Source organism: Diplotaxodon limnothrissa, linkage group LG2 (assembly GCF_057381915.1).
Source record: "Diplotaxodon limnothrissa isolate DT_005_m linkage group LG2, D_limnothrissa_male_GT1.1, whole genome shotgun sequence".
Taxonomy (NCBI): Eukaryota; Metazoa; Chordata; class Actinopteri; order Cichliformes; family Cichlidae; genus Diplotaxodon; species Diplotaxodon limnothrissa.
The window spans coordinates 24,802,398-24,820,761 of NC_140597.1; the positions used below are offsets into that span (position 1 = coordinate 24,802,398).

An 18,364-nucleotide genomic window follows, 5' to 3' on the forward strand; every position below is an offset into this window, starting at 1 on the left:
CAGACAGACTTCCTGGCATTGTCAGCCCGAGAGCGTTGATGTCAGATCCACTCCTTCCTGTGCAGAAGGGAGAACGCTATGTGATGACAATGGGCCCAAAAACAGGACAAAGAGGAAATGTTTAAATTTAGGCCCCTTCTTCCACCATCTCCTCTTTCACAGCTATGGAGCTCTGGAGCTGTTTAGTTTTGTGAATTCCTTCAGCCCCCCCACCACCCTGCCTCTCCAGAGCTCCCTCTCCCCATTGTGTCATTTCAATAGAAGGATTTTCACATTCAGAGCAAATCCCAAAGGAGGATCAGCTAGTGAGACCAGAGTTCAGTCAATCACTTGTTTTCACTGATGTTCCTTTAGAAATTATAAGTGCTTTCTCATAAATCCACCCAACAAATAGAAGAGAAGAGAAAAAACCAAAACATACATAAATATGTGCTTAAAAAGCGAGTGGAAAACAGATGAGGGGTTTTTAATGAACTGAAGACTTAAAATGGGATTAAAAATGTGATAAATATTATTTATAAAATGAAATGTTTCCAGCATAATTTAGCTCTAAACGCGTTGTTATGAGCCTGTTTAACTCAAATAATTACAGCTGCTCTGCTGGTGTGCAGGCATGTGTGTCTAGGTGTGTGTGTGTGTGTGTGTGTAGGGGGTGTTGGTGTGTGTTTCTCTGTCTGCGTGAGAGCTTTATCACAAATCAGAGTGTCGGCGTCTGTAGAAGCTTACAGGGCAAGAGTTCACCGGTTTGTCCAACTCGTTCTCGGAGTCTTGAGGATAGCGGACGGACTTCACAGGCAACAAAAAAGCCCCAAAACACACGTGATCGGCAAAGGAGTCGCTGCAGTCCACGACTTAACTCATGGATAGAAGTTAAGCCCGCAGAGGACAGCGGATAAGTCTGGCTGACGTTAATAGCGACTGCTGTTATTGACTTTGACGACAGCAGCGACGATGCCTGTTTGACACGGAGGGGGGAAGCTTTCTGCTTTCAGGTAAGTTGTGAGCTCCAACAGCTAACTTCTCTTCAGGAGGACTTGTAAGGGAGAAAAAGACAGTTCGTTTTTCGCGGGTGTTACTTGACAAGCAAGTTTATGAAGTTCGTGAATTTCACAGCGAAGCCCACATCGGCTGACTTTTGCGCTATTTCGACTCCTTGTTTTCACTTTTTAAAACACTTTTGAGGTGGTTAAAAACTTAAAAGACCGTTTTACACTTCAGCCTAGCGTTAGGCAAACGTTAATTTTATTGACGCCATTTTTTTTAAAATGACTTAAACGCCCAGTGCGGCAGCCGTCTGTCGTTCACTGACAGCGGGGTAGAGCGAGCTGCTGGTGCCCTTAAAACTTTTGTGACACAATAAATACTGAAAGCCAAAACTTAGTGAAACTTAGTGTATATCTCATTACAGTATAACTACCAAGCAGGGTGTATAACACTGAGCAAAACTCATAATGCTGCTATCAGAGAATAACAGTCTTTTAAAGCCATTTAAAAAAAGTACATGAACTTTTCTGTTTAAATGCTAAAATAAATACTAGCTAATGTGTGTAATTAGACAGCGCTTGTAAAACTGTCATTTCTTCTTTTTCTAATTATTTTTTTTAAACTTTTTGCGCAGCTACTGTTTATTTAAATAGCCCTCTGAAAGGCTTATCAGTAAATTGAATTGTAAAATTGTGCTGAGAGGCCAGCTTAATTGAAACGCATCTTTCGTTGTGATCTGAGGGAACAACAAAGATTTGTGCTGGGGGGCCTCCAATTACACAAAATGCTTCCATACATTTAAAGGGATTACAGTAGAAGGGGGTGCTATTAGCATGTGGTGGGTTCGCTGTGTCACCGAGCATCTTCTTCCTCAGAGGGAGCTTATCTGAGCTCTGATGATGTCACAGCTGGAGCGGTCCTGAAATAACCACACATCTCTGTAGTGGGTGTTTCCATGACAACACATCCTCTCGGTTTAAATGGTGGATGGCAACTGTGTCGTAAATAATTACTTTGAATAATATGGGCAAAATACTGGGAAAGTGGGGAGCTGGGTGTTGACTTGTTGCACAGACGTCTGCCTCTCGCAATCACAGAATGAGACTTTGAATACTGTCATGGCGTTTCAGTATTTAAGCTCATTGTATTGGTTATTCTTGAATGTTTGACCTGCGAATAAAATTCAGTTTATTTAATATCCTCCGCTGATATTTCCCAAATTTGTGGTGCCCATCTACAGGCAGGCATTCTGAGCGAGTTACATTGGAGTAAGGATGATATAAAATGACAAGGCAGTCAGTTTAATGTCAAACTCCTGAATAAAAATGTGGTTTTGTTCCTCTAGGTGATTGAGAAAGGGAAGGGCCTGAAACATGATGTCCATTGGAACTGATAGCTGACACCGTAGAATGAGAGAGGATGGAGCAGACAGGCAACCCTGCCCTTGAGAGCAACAACCCTAATGGGTTTGTCAACCGAGTGTTTAATGTTTCTCTGGATGTGGAGAATGAGACCAGCAGTGTTTATATTCAGGAGACTGGAACAGGGCCTGCAGAGGGGCAGGGAGAGACCCAGGCTGCCTCTTCTCAGACCCCTGTCAAGGACAGACAGGAGGTCAACAGGAGGCCTCGTGCCACAGGGGGCATCTGGAGGATCCTGAACCGAAAGCGAGCTGTCTCAGAGCTGGAGAGGAGACCCCACTCCATGATTTTGCCTGGGGAGGCTTCCATCCCGAAACTCTCATTCGCTGACAAAGTTCGATCCTTCAAGAAGCTTAAATCCCCGGCTGTATTCAGAGGGAAGGCAGGGAAATTGTCCACTGCAAAGTTTACCAGCTCTTTGGTGGATGAGGAGTCTTTCTGCCGCGATATTGGCACACCTCAGCAGCCCAGTGGTGGCACGCTTAGACAGCGTGGCCAGAGGCATTCATATGCTGGCTATACAGCACAGTTTGACTGTTTGTTTGAAGACATTGACCTCTCAACTTCTATGGATGGCCATCAATCCACTATAACGGGCGAGGCTGTGACTCAGAATGGCTGCAAACCATCTGAAAAAGTTTCTTATACTAAAAGAAGCCACAACAATTCAGCCAACTGCAACAAAACTGCTGCAGCTTGTGAAGAACTAAGCACTAGAGATAGCCCGAGGACCCACCGGAGTGGAGGAAGGAGGCACAAAGATGTGTGGAGTTACCTGAGGAGGATTTCCCTTTTGGGGAAGACCAATCCTGTGTATTCAGAGAGGAGCTTTGACTCTGAGCTTCCCTCACTGGACAAAACAATAGACTCAGACTATGGCTCTGTGGACTTTGAGAGTGTCAGAGACTTTCAGCCACCTCCCCCAAAACAGTCGGACACCAAGGGGCACTTTGGTGGTCTCTTCAAATTTTTCAACAACTTTGCAGAGACAGCTAGACGATGGCGAACAACATCACGCTCCTTCTCTCCTCCGGAGGGGGAGAAGACTCCGATGAGCTCCCCACGGGCCCCACAGCGCGCAGTGGACAATGTTCACAGTGTGTCTCTGACACTTCACAATGAAGGACTTCCAACATCCCAGCCTACCCCTTCATCACCAGTGACTAGTAAATTCTTACACTCCAATAGCTTTAATGGTGACACTCCAGCACCTGTGACAGGTGGACGATCACCTCCAGTGGTCCTTAAAGCCTTTAGGCCCTGCTCAGGACCTCAGGCTGTCAATGGCCTTCAGAGTTTTGAAGTTACAGACAAACCTGCTGACAGAGAGACAAACCTCCGGTCCAAGGCCATAGTAGAAAATCATGTCCCTCATTTAGGCTTAAACACGGAGGCTGAAAGTGAAGCAGAAGTTGAAAGGGACCAATCAGATTCTCTCTGTCAAGAGGAAAATGTAGCGGGACAGACAGGAAATGAGCAGGATTCCCAAGATGCTCCGCTTGACTCCCACCAGATACAGGAAGTGAATGTCCAATCACAACAAGGTGATAAAGAGAGCACAACCAATAGCGTACCAGCATCAGATTCCACAGAGGAAATATTTAAGGTAGGTAACTTTAAATAGCTAATGAGCCACCGAATTCAAATGAATGCATTCAGTAAACAAGTGTGTACTTTGTGTTGTTAAACCACCTTTGGTTTTCTGTTATTTTTTAGACAAAGGCATTTTCATGTGTAAAGGGTCACGTTTTTATGCCATAACTACATTCCATTGCAGGCTTTTATTCACAATATTAACACTGCCAGAAGCATGCGTCATGTCATTACTTCATAAATGCTGGAAATATCATTTATGTAACTGCTTTAATCATGGTCATTCTTTTGCTTCTGAAAAAACAACAAACATAGAAGCTAAAAGGGACCAGGGGTGATTTGGTTGCATGCAGGTAGCATACGTGTCAGGAAAAAACAAAAATCATTCAAAGAGCTAGACTATGACATGATTTGGGCACCTGCTTTGCAGTTGTCCTTTTGCCCCATCTGTTGGAGAAAAGAGGAAATAGTAACTGTAAAGGTGCACAACATCATAGTGGAGGAATTTGGCCTTTTCTTGCTTAGTCGGCCTTTTGTAGCCTGCAACAAAACCCCACGTTTCCCACAGAGCCAGGCGTGTGTGTGTGGGACTGCGGCAGCCCAGAGTTCTGTGACATCCGCGCATCATGACAGCACCCTTCCCTTCTCACTCCAGTGGCAGAATTAGTCATCTCCCTTCTAGTCACAGCAACGAGTCAGGACATGTTGGCCCCAGCTCCTAATGACAAAATCAGATATGACATCTCAGTACTCAGCACACTTTCATAGGGGCTTATTATGCAAAGGCAAGGGCTTTGGGAGCATGTGTTTTGGGAAGGGTGCTAATGTTTGGTCCCACTGTAAATTAGCAGGGTTCTACGCTGATACCACTCTTAAATGGAAAAGATAATAGGGGCAGAAGGAGGAATTAGCAGATAAAAATAATTCATGTTTAACAGTATTACAAGATGTAAAATGTTTTGAGCCTTAAGAAGGGCAGAATTTCACTTATTTAACCCAAATCTTTTTAAAGGGCTTAGTAAACCTGCGTGTGTTGAGAGTTCTGCTTTTTGAAGTCAGTGAAAAACTAAACAAGTAAGCCTTAAAAGAGCTAGCTGAAATCTGTAGGGTGATAAATGTCAGCCTAATTAAGGTTCACAAGCCAAGTAGCTGTGGCATGAAAATGGAATAAAACACAACTTCATTTTTTTGCAGAACTGTTTGTGCCAAATGTGTACACAGATCAGCAGTAGAAGAGAAACTGCAAACACTGATTATGTATTCACACACTGACTTAACTGCAACCCACTGGCTTTGGGGGAACTTGTTTCCCTACTAATACAAGTACCATAATACTTAAAGCCTTGCTTCAAGTATTGTGGTACCTCATTAAGTGAAATTGATCTATTTAATTCAGCCGTGCACTCATGATTTTGAACGTGAGAGGCTGGTAGTTACAAAGTTTTTGCTGCTATCAGGTTTGTATCACCTGCTGTCAAGGTGATACAAACCTGACAGCAGCACAAATGTGTTTTGGCCTGTCATCAAGATAAGTTATTGAATTAACACAAGTTTGGCAAGAGCATTGCACATGGACAGCAAAAACTGTGAAGCTGTGTACACCGAGCTTTGCTAAAAAGAGCGTTACAGCTCAAAGTTGTGCCAAAATAATTTGTCACATTTACACTGCAAAGCCCTGTTTAGGGGACGTGATGGCGTGTGACAAGAAAATCCTTCTCAGTAATCACAAATTATTTAAAAATGAAATCCACATGTCTGTTGTGCTGATGTTTCCCTTGATTTGCCAACAGTCTTGTCATTCAGTTACCTACTGATCCACTGCAATTAAGCTACTGGGTAGAAACTTTTAAAATAAAAAAAATTTGAGGTATATTTTGTTGAACCTGCAGAGACATTTTTCTCAATTCCCTACACAAGAAATGTATTGTTGCACCTTTATCTGGGCCAAACTGCTGAGTATCTGTGCCAATCGCAGCTGTGTGAGCAGATTGCCAGCCAGACAGGCTGCAGTGTAAGACAGCCTGGCCCGGCCTTGCCCCACTCGAGCACAGAGAAGACCTCTGTACCTCAGAAGCGCTTGCGCCCTCGTCCTCGCCCGGCATCAGCTGTCCTGGACCTTTGGAGACCCAACCCGGACCGAGATCTCGACAGCCATTACAGTGAGGTCGGCTCACTTTCCCGAAGGAGACGCAGGCCTGCTACCACAGTGCAACACTCTCTGGGGCAGAGAGGGATGACTTCCCGCGCCAGGCCTTGCTCTGTCATAGAAACCAGTGTTACTAGGGAGACGCAGTCCACGGAACTGCATCACAGAGTAAGATGTTAAACTCACTAAAAGCAAACATATAAATATGAACATAGACACGACAAGTAGTCCCATATATATACCAACACATGCAGCTATATAAAGTCTATGTAGGTGTGTCTATTACACATAAATATATCTCATTTTTACACTGAAAAAGGGAAAATAGGTAGGCCAAGTCTCACTAGTAGTCTCCACCAACTCACTGACAAATATAGCACAAGCCCATAATGAATCAAAGACACACCACAGACTATGAAGGGCATCCCAGTACTAACCCAGTATTTATATACCACTCACTGTTTAGCTGCAACAATGCTCAGCCTCTGCCTGCATTTTTGGATGCAGCTTTTATCCCTAGCTCTCATACTCCCTTTCTGCCTTTCTCTCTCTCTTTCTTTCTTTTTACTTTCTTCTGTCCTCCCTTGTGGTTCCCCTTTCTCTCTCCTTCACTCTCATTCTTTTTCTGTGGCCAATTTTCTGCCTCATCGCTTCCATAAGCTCTACCTCTCATTGCCCTAACTCAGAGTCAGTTCATTTTAACCTGAGAGACTGCCTGGTTGGCATGATGTATAGTCTCTCATGGTTTGCTGCAGGGCATGCACACTGACCAATGCACCAGAATAGACTTGCTGGATGTGAAATACTTTAATTCTCTGCACAAAAAAAGAAAAAAAAGGGGGACAAGGCAGTAATGTGAAGGGCAGGAGAGAGTGTGCATTCAGCCTTGTGTGTGTGTGCGTGCATCTGAGTAACCGTGTATGGAATATTTGAGGTGTCCTGACTAGTCAGTGTTCTCCAGGCCTTGTCTCGCCCCCCGGGTGTGTCACCGTTAGAGCCCCCACACAGGGCGTCTCTCCAGCGGTGTCGCTCCCTGCCTCTCCCCCCCAGCACTCTCACTGCATTGGCCCTGCTCCTGCCACAGTCAGGTATTGTTCCATATTTTTATTCGTTTAAATATGCAGATTGTTAATTGATGTATGCTCAGTTCTGCATGTCTTCTTGTCTCTATCCAGCAGACATGGGGCAGTCCTCATCTTCAGTGCGCCTGCGGTCTGGAGGTTCTGGTAGCTGCAGGAGGAGGAGGCTGTTAAGACCTGGGTCAGAACCGCTACAGGTCAACATAGTGAGTATAATATACACACGCTTGCAAATAATGGCATTGCGTAATTTTATTTCTTTTATTTCCTTTTAGACTTTTCAGGCCTTTGGACAGATTTATTTAAAAAAAAAAACACTGCACACAGTGGACGGTATGATGACTGATAGCTTCTCTCTGATACCGTTAATATTGGAGTTTACAAGGCGTTGCTCAGTGTTTCATCAGATAATGAAGGGACTGATCCGTGAAGATGGTGGCCACGTGGATTAATGTCACGCAGTACTCTTTGGCCATTACTCATCCTGAGTTGCACACCCAACATTTCAGATGTGTTGTTTAATGTGTCGAGTGCAATTCACTCAGACCAAATTGTTAATTTTCACAGCAGATAGAGAAATAGCAGTAAATTCTAAATAATACTCTTTGCATGCTGGATTCTCTTAAAACTGTCTAGAGTGTCAGTTGTGTAAAATTGACTGTAGAGTATGCTGGAATAACGCTGCTCGGGAGGTGAAACCAGGCATTTCGGAATCGATGCTTTGAAGTGGAAGTGGCCTCTAGAGGATTCTAGTGAAAGGAGATACAGAGTCTTCTGATACATCCTGACAGGGTAGTGGCACACATTTCTAGTGCTGGGTCCAGCAGCTCTACTTACAGAACTATAATGCACAAGACAAACACTGTTTTTTGTTTTGAAAAATATTAAGACTAAAAATAAAGTGTCAGGAAACTACTCCTCTTTTTGATACACGTGACCCAATATAGCAAACAGTGCCCAAAAAGGGTCTGCAAACCTTTTCATACGTTGTCTGGTTGTCTTCTTTATGTTATTCTTTCTACCCCCAAACTTGCCATGATTTGTCTAACTTTGAGCAACATTTTAGGGTTTTTTCTACCACTAAAATTATGCTTTTAGCTTTTTGACACAAAAAAGGAAAAAATTAGGTTCACTGATGTTTATTCCTTTTTTAATATAACTGTGCTTTTGTGGGTACAATCCAAGTAGAAATGACTTTGGGTCTAATGAAACTTTTAATAATTTGCTCACATTACTTTTTCCAGAATGTTTTAATCTCTCTGCACTCCCAAACTCACTGTTCCTTTCACCTCTGTGCATCATTCATTTATTGTAATAATTAAAGTGCTTTAATCTGAAGCGCATCTGAGTAGCTAATTTCCAATCCTCCGCTGAGATTTCAGGTTCCAAGTCTTTGTTCCATGTGTGTTCAGTTTTTCTAGGTCTCTAAAGGACTCGATATAAACTCGTAAAAGATATTTTTTCCCCAGAAACAGTCTTTTGTCATCATTATTTCGACAAGTGTAGTGAGTGAATTATGTTTGTGTTTTTAAAAAGCTCAAAATAAAAAAAAGGCTTCTTTTCAGATCAGATGTATCCTTCAGTTCTTTAACATCACAGTTTGGATGAGACAGCTCTTAAGCCTTTTCATTGCTTTAGAGGGCCAAAATTTGAATGTAGAATCTGCATTTCCTGCGGTGTAAAACCGGTTAGACCACACTGTGACAGTCTCTTTGTTTTAAAGATTTTTCTTACATTATATCAGAATGGAGCTACATGTTTAAAAGTCAGCTTACCAGCCTGCTTTGGGGTAAATATGGAAACTTCAACGAATATTATTTATTTGTAGTATCAGAAAAGTATTTTTTTATTTTACTCAGAAATCACATAATTCAATGCTTTTAGTTGCAAAGGTATATTGCTACAAGTTGCATTTTCCACATCAGTCTCAAATTTCCAGTTATTTACAAGCAGTCAATGAGGACTGACTACAATATATGAATTACATTAAGGAGTCTCTTCTCATAGCAGTAATGCTGTCTGCTCAGCTGCTGAATTATGATCCCCGGGCTTTCGGTCCTGGCATGTCTTCCCATTGAAATTTTGTAAGCTGTGCCTTTGAAGAAGTGACACTACTGCATTTATAGGCTTTGATTATAACTTTTTTCTCCTGCTGATCTAAATAGTGTTTGTGAAACACTGCGCACTGTTGCCATGACACTCACTGGCTCCAGTTCATCTTCTTGCTTCTATCTTTAGGCAGCCTTTTTAAGCGTGAGCTAAATAGAGAAAGTGTGTGGGTGAGAGAGAGAGAGGCAGAGAAAAAGGGGTGGGAGAGAAAAGAAGAGAGATGCTCCCTTTGTCGTGGTCCTCCCCTGGGGTAGGGAACATGGACACATAACACTGGCAGTGTCTTATGTGTGCGGTTGAGTGGTGAGAAAAGTTTATTTGGAGCAGGCTCAAACGCTGGGATCCAAATAAAATCAGTAACGATAGCTTTATTGTCATTATAGTTACTGTTTAACAAAATTTCATATGACTCCTTAAAAAGCAAAGGGGCGCATGGTGACTTAACCTGATAGTATATAGATGATTGATGGATGGATCTCTCCAGGTCTTCATTGTTAAAAAGCTCTTGTTTGTGATACAGCGTAGTGTATATTATAGTCTTCCTGTTTGGATGACTGGTAGAGGCCGGAGGCCGCAGGCACAGAGAAAGCATTCTCACTGCAGTGGATTAACTGCTAATGCTGACGCCTCTCTTCTCCCTTTCATTTAAATGGATTTCTCCCCCAGTCAACCTCCTCTCCTCGTCTCTCCTCTCTTCTCCTCTCCTCTCCTTTCCTCTCCTCTGACAAACTCTGGCAATAGGCGTCTTTAATTCCTATGCAGATGAGAGGACAGTTTCCTGTGTGTTACTAATGCTGTGCCTGAAGCTCTGCTGTCAGCTTGTCAGTGAAGGGGACTGTCTTATTAACAGCTTCATGCAGATTAAGAGTTTCAACAGAAATCTTCTATGATTAAGTTTGGGCGAACCTAGGTCTGTCTGGACATAATCATATTATGCAATGCTATCTATTTATTATGAACGCATGACTCAGCAGGCAGTGGTTAGCTGGGCAAGAAATGGAGCAATGATAAAAAAGGACAACGTCCTTATGCACACACTTAAACACACGCGGGGAGTAACAGTGCACAAAATTTCTGTTCACTAATTTAATCGGACACACTCGCAGATTTCGTTTGTATTTGCATCCTGGGTCTTTGGCCCCCATGTGATACACCCTCTTTGCAACCCTCTGATGCACACACACACTTCACATGCTCTTCTGATGTATTCAGTATTCATCTGTCAGGATGTATGAGTCATTGCATTGACAACTTCATTATTTGGTGTGGAATGAACAGCACCAGCTAGTGATATTTCTGTCAACCACACTATGAATGTGTAGCGTTTGTTTCACCCTGGGCTTTCTTTTAGAGTCCCGAGAGAGAAACCATGGGAATAGCTCCACCTCAAAATAACTGCACGTTTGTACAGTTTGCACTCAGAGCCAGTGGCGACCTAGAATCCTTTATCAGTGTTCATTCAGCATTGTTCCTCAGTCAAGGTGCTGTAACTTACCGCAGCCACCAGCTAATGCTGTTTTGTAGGACGCTGTAGAATCTGATAAATAGCAGTGCCACTGACTAAACCCGAGTAGATGGTTGTGTTAGAGCCTCCCCAGGCTGTTTCTTCTTAAGAATGATTTTCTGCCTGTCAGGTGTGTGCATGTTGTTGTTAATGGCGCATAAATGCCCATGTGACTGTGCTTACATGTATGGGTGTGTGTTTCTGCGTGTCAGCGAGTGAGGCAGAGAGGCTAAGGGCCTTTCTCTTATATAACTGAGGAGAGCGTTGCCTTCACTGTCTACAAAACCCATTTCCACTTTTCAGATGGCTGCACGTTCCCTGGGACTGGAAGAACAGTGCCTGCGTATTAATTCTCTGAGTCACTGGTTTATCCTGTTTTACAGTAGCTCCGCATTACACTCTGTATTTTGTCAGAGCATGCATGCCTGTGCAAGTACTGATTTGCGTTCATGCTTTCTTGAAAAACACTCCACCGTTCTATCTCTCAAACTGTGATATGTTGTTGACAGTGTGGGACAATGGAGAAATACTGGTGGATGATTTCAGCAATATCACAACATGCAGTCATTTCACCTATGAGACCGTTTCAGACCTAAAGGACTTAGGGCTTGTTATCCAGCACCAGTTGTAGTTCCATGTGTACAAGTCTTCCCTGGCTGATTTTACCCACAGCCATCACTATCCACTGCTAGTGCTACTGTAGCACCTTGAAGGTGCACTGCATTGTCCTGTATAATATATAAAACCAATTAAACTAAGTTTGTGAGAGAGACTTGTAATGATGCCAGGTTTAGCAGAGAAAGCTGTAATTTGAATCGCCTATACAGAAATAGGTTAGAAAATACAAATGTCAATAAATAAAAAGTAGCTAACTTTCAATATGACGCATATTCATAAGGAATATGTGTAAAATATATTTATTATATTTAATAATTTATTAAAAGAGCTAACCCTGGATGTATTCAGTTAATATTGATGGTCAGCTCTTTGAAACCCCTATGTTATCTGTGATTCTTTACTCTCTCTGTGCACATTTAGAGACAGTCTCTCTGATTTGAATTACTATAACTAACTTACTCTGCTGAGTGTTTGGAGTCTGAATAAAGAAATAGCTCCGGCCCTGGTCACTTTATCCTGCATTAAAATAATGAGACAGAAGCTAACTGTCTGTACAGTGTTCTCCTAGTTAGAATGTATCCTGCAGGCCTCTGTGAAAGATGGTGTATTTTTCTGGCAGCTGCCACTTCTTGTGTACATTATTTAGCTTAACTTTCTGCCTTTGACCTCCCTGACTCCCAGCTACGCCACATGCAGCATCAGAGAAAACCCTCCATCACATCCACGTATTATGCAATCTCCTTGCTCCTTGTAGTTCTTCTTCTTCACCCCCCCCCCATCTCGATCCGCCTCCCTTTCTTCATGACCTCAGCGCTCGTCATCCCTTCCTCCATCACGTCCATCTCTGTTTTCTCCTCTGTTCACATCAAGTTTTCTTCCCCCCCACTTCTTTCTGTGCTTGCTTACCTTCTCCCCCCTCTTCCTCTATTCCTCCCTCCAGGCATGTGAAAACACCTGCTTCCTGTGGCCTGTTGTGTGGATGTGAAAGCTTGTGTGTGAGCACAAGAGCACAAAGTTTTAGTGCGCATCCATGGCTGTGTGCAGTCGTATATTTTAGCTTTTCAATGGAAGATGGTTATCAGACAGCCTATTAAGTCTTTGATGGCAAGAGCTACCCTAACAAAACAAAAAAAAGAAATAAGGTGCTCAGCAACAGAAAACAAGCCAAACAAGCTTTCACCCAAATATGGTTTCACTGCAGAGTTTTGCATTTCAATCTGCTGTTCTGCTTTTGAACTCTTGTGGCGTGGAAGCAGTGAGAATGTAAAATCGTTTTCGCTCAGAGGACAGGTAGAGGTTTCTAACCATCCCTGCAGTTTGTAGCTAGTCGCACATCTATGGCATGCACTGTGTGATAGTAGATTAGAGTGAAAGCATGGACTCATCACTGCTAACTGCTGTCCCACAGACTATGTGAGAAATGTTTTACAGGAAAAATCTAAACATGGACGTTTTTTTTACTCCTGAAAAGCCGTGCCCAACAAGCATCGCATGCAAATCATCCTGAGTTGGAAAAGTCAGGAAGAACAGGAAGGCACTTCTCTCTACATGCTTCCGGGGGGGTCTGGGCTGCAGGTGGCACCCAGTGGCTCTGATGAATGGTGACAATAACACATGCTTACTACACACACAGCCAGCACAGTTGAGTGTAGTGAAGCAATGCCAGTTTTTATAATCAACCTAGCAAATGCCACTTGACTTTATCCCTCACACCTTAGCTGGGGTCTCTCCAGCGACGAGTCTGTGGGCTTCATGAAACCACACACTGACTCTCACGCTGAACAGAACCATAACTAAGAAACTGCAGTTACAACAGTGCTTCGTATTGGTTGCAATGTCTCAAAAGCTGCCTCACCATTACATACTTTGTTATGTTAAGTAAATATTTTAACAGAAACAGAGTTCTCCCCTATATTAGAAGACATTTGAAAGCGGTCATTTAAATGCATGTTTTATCACTGAGATGATTCAGGGAGGCAGCTTAATGAGTGAAAGGGATATCAAGATGATAATTTAATGGCATCATTTAATGAAATAGTCACTTCTGTTATCTTCGTTAATCGTCTTTAAAGAAACATTTTTTCTGTTTGGGAAATTACACGTATTTCTCAAAGAAGAGAGATGAAACTATCGTTACAACTCACATAAATGTGAAGCTACAGCCAGCAGCTGTGTGGCTTACAGCAAACAGTGACAGCTTGAACAAGTGCTTTCAATCTCATTAGGATTTTTTCTTAATAGAGGTGCGGGAGGATAATGCTGAGATTCATTTGTTTATTGCATTTTTGAAGCTATCAATGCACAATTAAATTACTCTGTGTTATACGGTTATGACAGTAGCGTGGTAAGCTTCTGTCACAGAAGTGCGGAAAACAGGTGAGGCGTGCATCAAATGAGTTTCTAATTTTATATGTTTCAAAAATCTTCAAAGGCTTGCTTTCATTCCACAGAGAGACTTGATGTGGCATTCCCTAAGTTCAGCCTGTGTTTATTCAAAGACTTTCCGTCTTTAGTTCTGCTAGTGCTGCACAATGCTATGCAGTCTCACCAGGGACTGACCCAAAGACCACAGTCGCTGGACAGATTCAGTTTGTTTTGCAGTCTCAAGAACACACAGATACTGTATTGATTTGTGATTAAATAGCAATTCATTCTCGTGACTGTATCATGCATGAGCAGGACTATTTCTCTTGAAGCTATTAGGCCCTGGAGTGTTTTGATATCACTTTTGAAATATGTATCCGTGATTTTGTCTGCCCTACTTGGCATCTATCTTACTCTATTTCTCAAATCTCCGTGCGCTGACCCACTGACTCGACTTTACACTAAAAGCCAAATTGAGCTGAACGAATAAACAGCTGATGCCTGAACAATGGTGACAAAACTGCGTTCAGGAAAAGTCCAGCACTTTATTTTTAGGGCGCTTTTGTGGCTGAAAGGCCTGGGAGGAAGCAGGAAGTCAGTGTGGTTGCCGTGGGGATGGGAGGAGAAGAAAAGAATTGGAGCAGACAGAAGGGAAATGGGTGTGGTGGGCTTTGCCTCCTATTAACTAAATACCTACTGACCACAAACAGATTCATTTGCTAGCACTGAAACTTAGCAGTCTTTTTCAGAGAGAGGTCATAAGATAGTGGCGGCTTTTAACTAATCCAAAAATGAAAAGTAAGAATTAAAGTAAGTCTCAAAAGAGCTGATCCCAGACCAGCAAATGAGCAGCACTTGTCTTAAACTGATATCATGTAGAATCCAGCTTTTACCCTGGGGCATAAATTACTGGTTAATGTTCTGTCATATGCAGGGTGTTTTTTCCACATTGTGCAAGCCTTGTTCAAGGACGGCAGTTTTTACTTAGCTTTATTCTAATATTATTTAACCACCAAGTTGATATATAAACACGCACTGCATTAGCTGCTGTTCATTGGACCGACGCGTTTACACAGCTACCATATTGTTCAGGGGCATCAGTATCCCCTAATGTATTCAGACCTGTAGGAAAAAAGTCTGTCTACCTATTTTAAGCAGTTTATCTCAAACAGCACATGTTTAGTATTAGATTTAATAAGCATTACACGTGTTAGCAATTTACACTGTGACAGAAGAACAGCAGCAAAAGTGAAAGGGATGATTTACAAGATGGTATTGAGACCTGCTGTGATGTATGGTTTGGAGATGGTTGCACTGATAAAAAGAGAGGTGGCAGATCTGAATATGTTAAGATTTTCATTAGGAGTAAACGGACAAGAATATTAGAGAGACGGCTAAGGTTGAGTGGCTTTGAGACAAAGTTAAAGAGAAAAGGCTGAGATGGTTTAGACATGTGCAGAGGAGGGATAGTGGATATACTGCACAAAGGATGTTAAAGATGGAGTTGGCAGGCAGAAGGAAAAGAGGAAGACCTCAAAGAAGATTTGTGGATGTAGTTGAAGAATGACCTGCAGAGGGTTGGTGTGACAGAGGAGGACGGTAGGGTTAGGGTTAGATGAAGGCAGATGATCTGCTGCGGGAATCCCTAAAGGGATCAGCCGAAGGAAGAAGAAGCAATTCACAGGAAATTTGTAAAGATGCTTAGGAAATGTAAAAATGCTCCTTAATTGCATTGAGTTGTTTGTCAAGTCTTTGGGTGTGTAATGACAGCAACAGTTGACTGAAAAGTCATGTGACTCACTGTGTTTTTATCAAGGCTGCTGTCTACTAACTTCTGGGAACTTACACAGTAAATGAGTCTGTGTGAATGACGCTTTCTACATGCTGTTACAACTTGATCACTTGCATGCAAATGGATTGTCAACAGTGTGTCATGGACATAGTTTGGGACTCGTTAGCAACATAACACAATATTTTACAAAAACTTGTCACCATTGGAATCTTCTTCCTTTGGTGCTTAGTTTTGACTTTTAATTTTTTTTTTTTTTATTAAAACACAGTAAGCAGAAAAAACATTTTACAGTAATAATATCTTCAGAGAGTACAAAGTCACTGTGAACATGAACATCATGTTATAAGGTTGTATTGAACTCATTTTTTTTTTTTTTTTTTTTTTTTTGCCTGTCCCGTTTGGATCTTTAGCCATCAGAATTGTTGTCTGAAGGCCAAGAAAGATGCCAAGTGGATTTACTTTACCAAGTGGATCATCATGGCCTTGCCATATTGGTCCATTTGATTGACCTTTATTATAATTATGTATTTATTTTATTTTCGTTTTTTAAAGACAGGACAGACATGACTGGGGGATAGGACAGGGAGAAAGAATGAAAGAAAGAGAGGGAGAGAAAGAAAAATAGAGGGGAGAAGAGATGGTGAGAAAGGGGGGAAGAAAAAAAAAAGAAAAAAACAAACAAAACACCTGGATCAACCGTATGGAGATAAAAAACCAGAAGGAAAACAAAAACAAACAACAAAGAGCAACATAATAAAAACAACACCATCACAATAAACTAGCTAACAATAGATAACAGTAGATACTTTTTTAATTTCACCTGTTGAGAATGAAAAAAGAAAACAAGCAGAAGAAAACGAGAGCAATAGAGTAAACAACATCACGATGATATATGGGAATATAACTGTAAATACTAAATATTAAACATTATTATTGATCTCATATTAAGATCTGCTGAGGTCTAGACAATGTTTTTTTTTTCTTGTCAATAAACCCATAGAATAGAAAAAGGGTGCACTTTCTTTTTCACAACTCGATATACAAATGAATCAGTAGTTATATTCAGACCTACTGAGGCTGGATTTCACCCATTAAAAAAAAGAATTCCCACAATTTACCTTTTATAAATTTCACTCATCTCTCCTTCAAGGTCATCTTCTGATTGCCCTTTGGACTGCTTTCCACATAGATGCTATTTTTAGATCACTCTGCTCTGTCCCCTTGCACTTGTGTCATTGGTATGCACAGTGGATCTTCCCGAGTATGTGAAAACAGCAACATTTCAACTTGAATTTGAACCCTGAATTGTGTTAGTGTGGCTTAAGTAACCTATGTTTTCAGTGCACAGAAAGACTATTGTCTCCCTCAGATGCTGCAGTCTGACCCTCTAGAACGAATTAATACTGTACAACCCTGTGAATACTTCATAAAAACTATAACCATGGTCCTGGTTTTGCTTCTAACCTTAGATGCAAATTTGAGGTTCACTGTAAAATTGCAAACCGTGCAGTGCAGGTAGTCGTGATGGGATCTAAATATAGCAGCAGTCCTGGAGAAAGTCCAGAGGTGCACGATAAGATCACCTTCGGAGTAGGATCGGATAAATACTGATCTGGTTTGGTTTTTAATGTCTGTAGGCAGAATCCCAGAACTTCCTAATTGTTACTCGGGTAAATATGAAAGGCAGTTATTTGTAGATTAGTAAAATAGACCTTTGTTTGTGTGAGCTGTTCTCTCATGGGTAAAACATGTCCCAGTGAAGTGGGGAGCCAGCAGCTGCTTCTGTGAAAGCGGTTCAGGGTCATTTTCACATGAGAGGATGAAGAGTGATGTCACTAAATTGACTGTCAGTTTGGTTTAGTGGTTGACAGTCCTGAAATTGGTGCAAGTCATACGACTGAGCTGCGTCTGTGCTCGTTCCCTAAGTAATGCACATTCACTAAGTGTAATTTCAGACTCATTTAACGTAATTCTCTGCCAGTGGGAAATATTCTGCCGTTTATACCATCTTTTTTTTTCTTCTGTATATGTATGAGTATATTAGCATTGGTGTCTGTGCAGATTTAGACTTTCAGATGTGACCTTTGTTGTCTAAATGTCAGGGAGATTGGAGAGGGAGCCCACAGAGGTAGGGTAGGCTTATGTAATCTCCTCACTCTGTGTTGCACACACACAAGCAGAGAGAAGGGGGGGAAAAAGCTTGTTTGAGGACGGTTGTCATATCTCAGCTGTGATGCCTTGTATGGTTCTCTGAAAGCCAAGCTTTCAGGAGCCATTGCTTTTATCAGCATGTATGTGCAGAAAGTGCCCTGGAAATTATTTATGGCTTTAAAAATACTGATATATTGCACTCCTTTGGTGTTATTCTCTTAAAATTATTCTGAGGTCTTTTGATTCATTCCAAAGCTCACAGCTCAATGTGAAGTTAGAGTGTAGTTTGGAAAGGGAGTGTGTATCCGTGTGTAGGATGGTTGACTAGGGAGATGGAACTGAAGTGATTCTCCTATGTTAATTTATTCACAATCACGTTGTGCTCCACTCATAATCTGCCAACAATCCCGCAGGCTGGGATGTGCTCATGTTCATCTAAGGTATCACTGTGAACATGAAGGCCAAAATTATGTGCATGCCAATGGCAAACACGTGCATCAGATCGGAACTTGGGCCATTTTGTCCTGTCACTTTCGATAAACTTAAAACAACTCAACACTGAAAAACATTGCACTGCACACCAGACACTAGTCTCCTTTAGGT

The 18,364-nt window shown here is 41.9% G+C and overlaps 1 protein-coding gene across 4 annotated transcripts in view; it reads left to right on the forward strand.

The window, feature by feature from the left end:
* The first annotated feature begins 702 nt into the window (after positions 1 to 702).
* Positions 703 to 18,364, forward strand: part of arhgef9a (Cdc42 guanine nucleotide exchange factor (GEF) 9a) — a 43,330-nt gene continuing 25,668 nt past the window's right edge. For 2 of the 4 annotated variants that reach the window (XM_085361573.1, XM_085361589.1), the window contains exons 1-4: positions 703 to 992; positions 2,330 to 4,011; positions 7,106 to 7,232; positions 7,320 to 7,429. In XM_085361573.1, coding sequence (XP_085217699.1) covers positions 2,404 to 4,011; positions 7,106 to 7,232; positions 7,320 to 7,429 — 1,845 coding nt within the window. In that variant the 5' untranslated portion in view covers positions 703 to 992; positions 2,330 to 2,403. Of the gene's footprint in view, positions 993 to 2,329; positions 4,012 to 5,973; positions 6,313 to 7,105; positions 7,233 to 7,319; positions 7,430 to 18,364 lie in introns of all 4 variants that reach the window. The other 2 variants (XM_085361598.1, XM_085361581.1) reach the window with 2 other exon arrangements.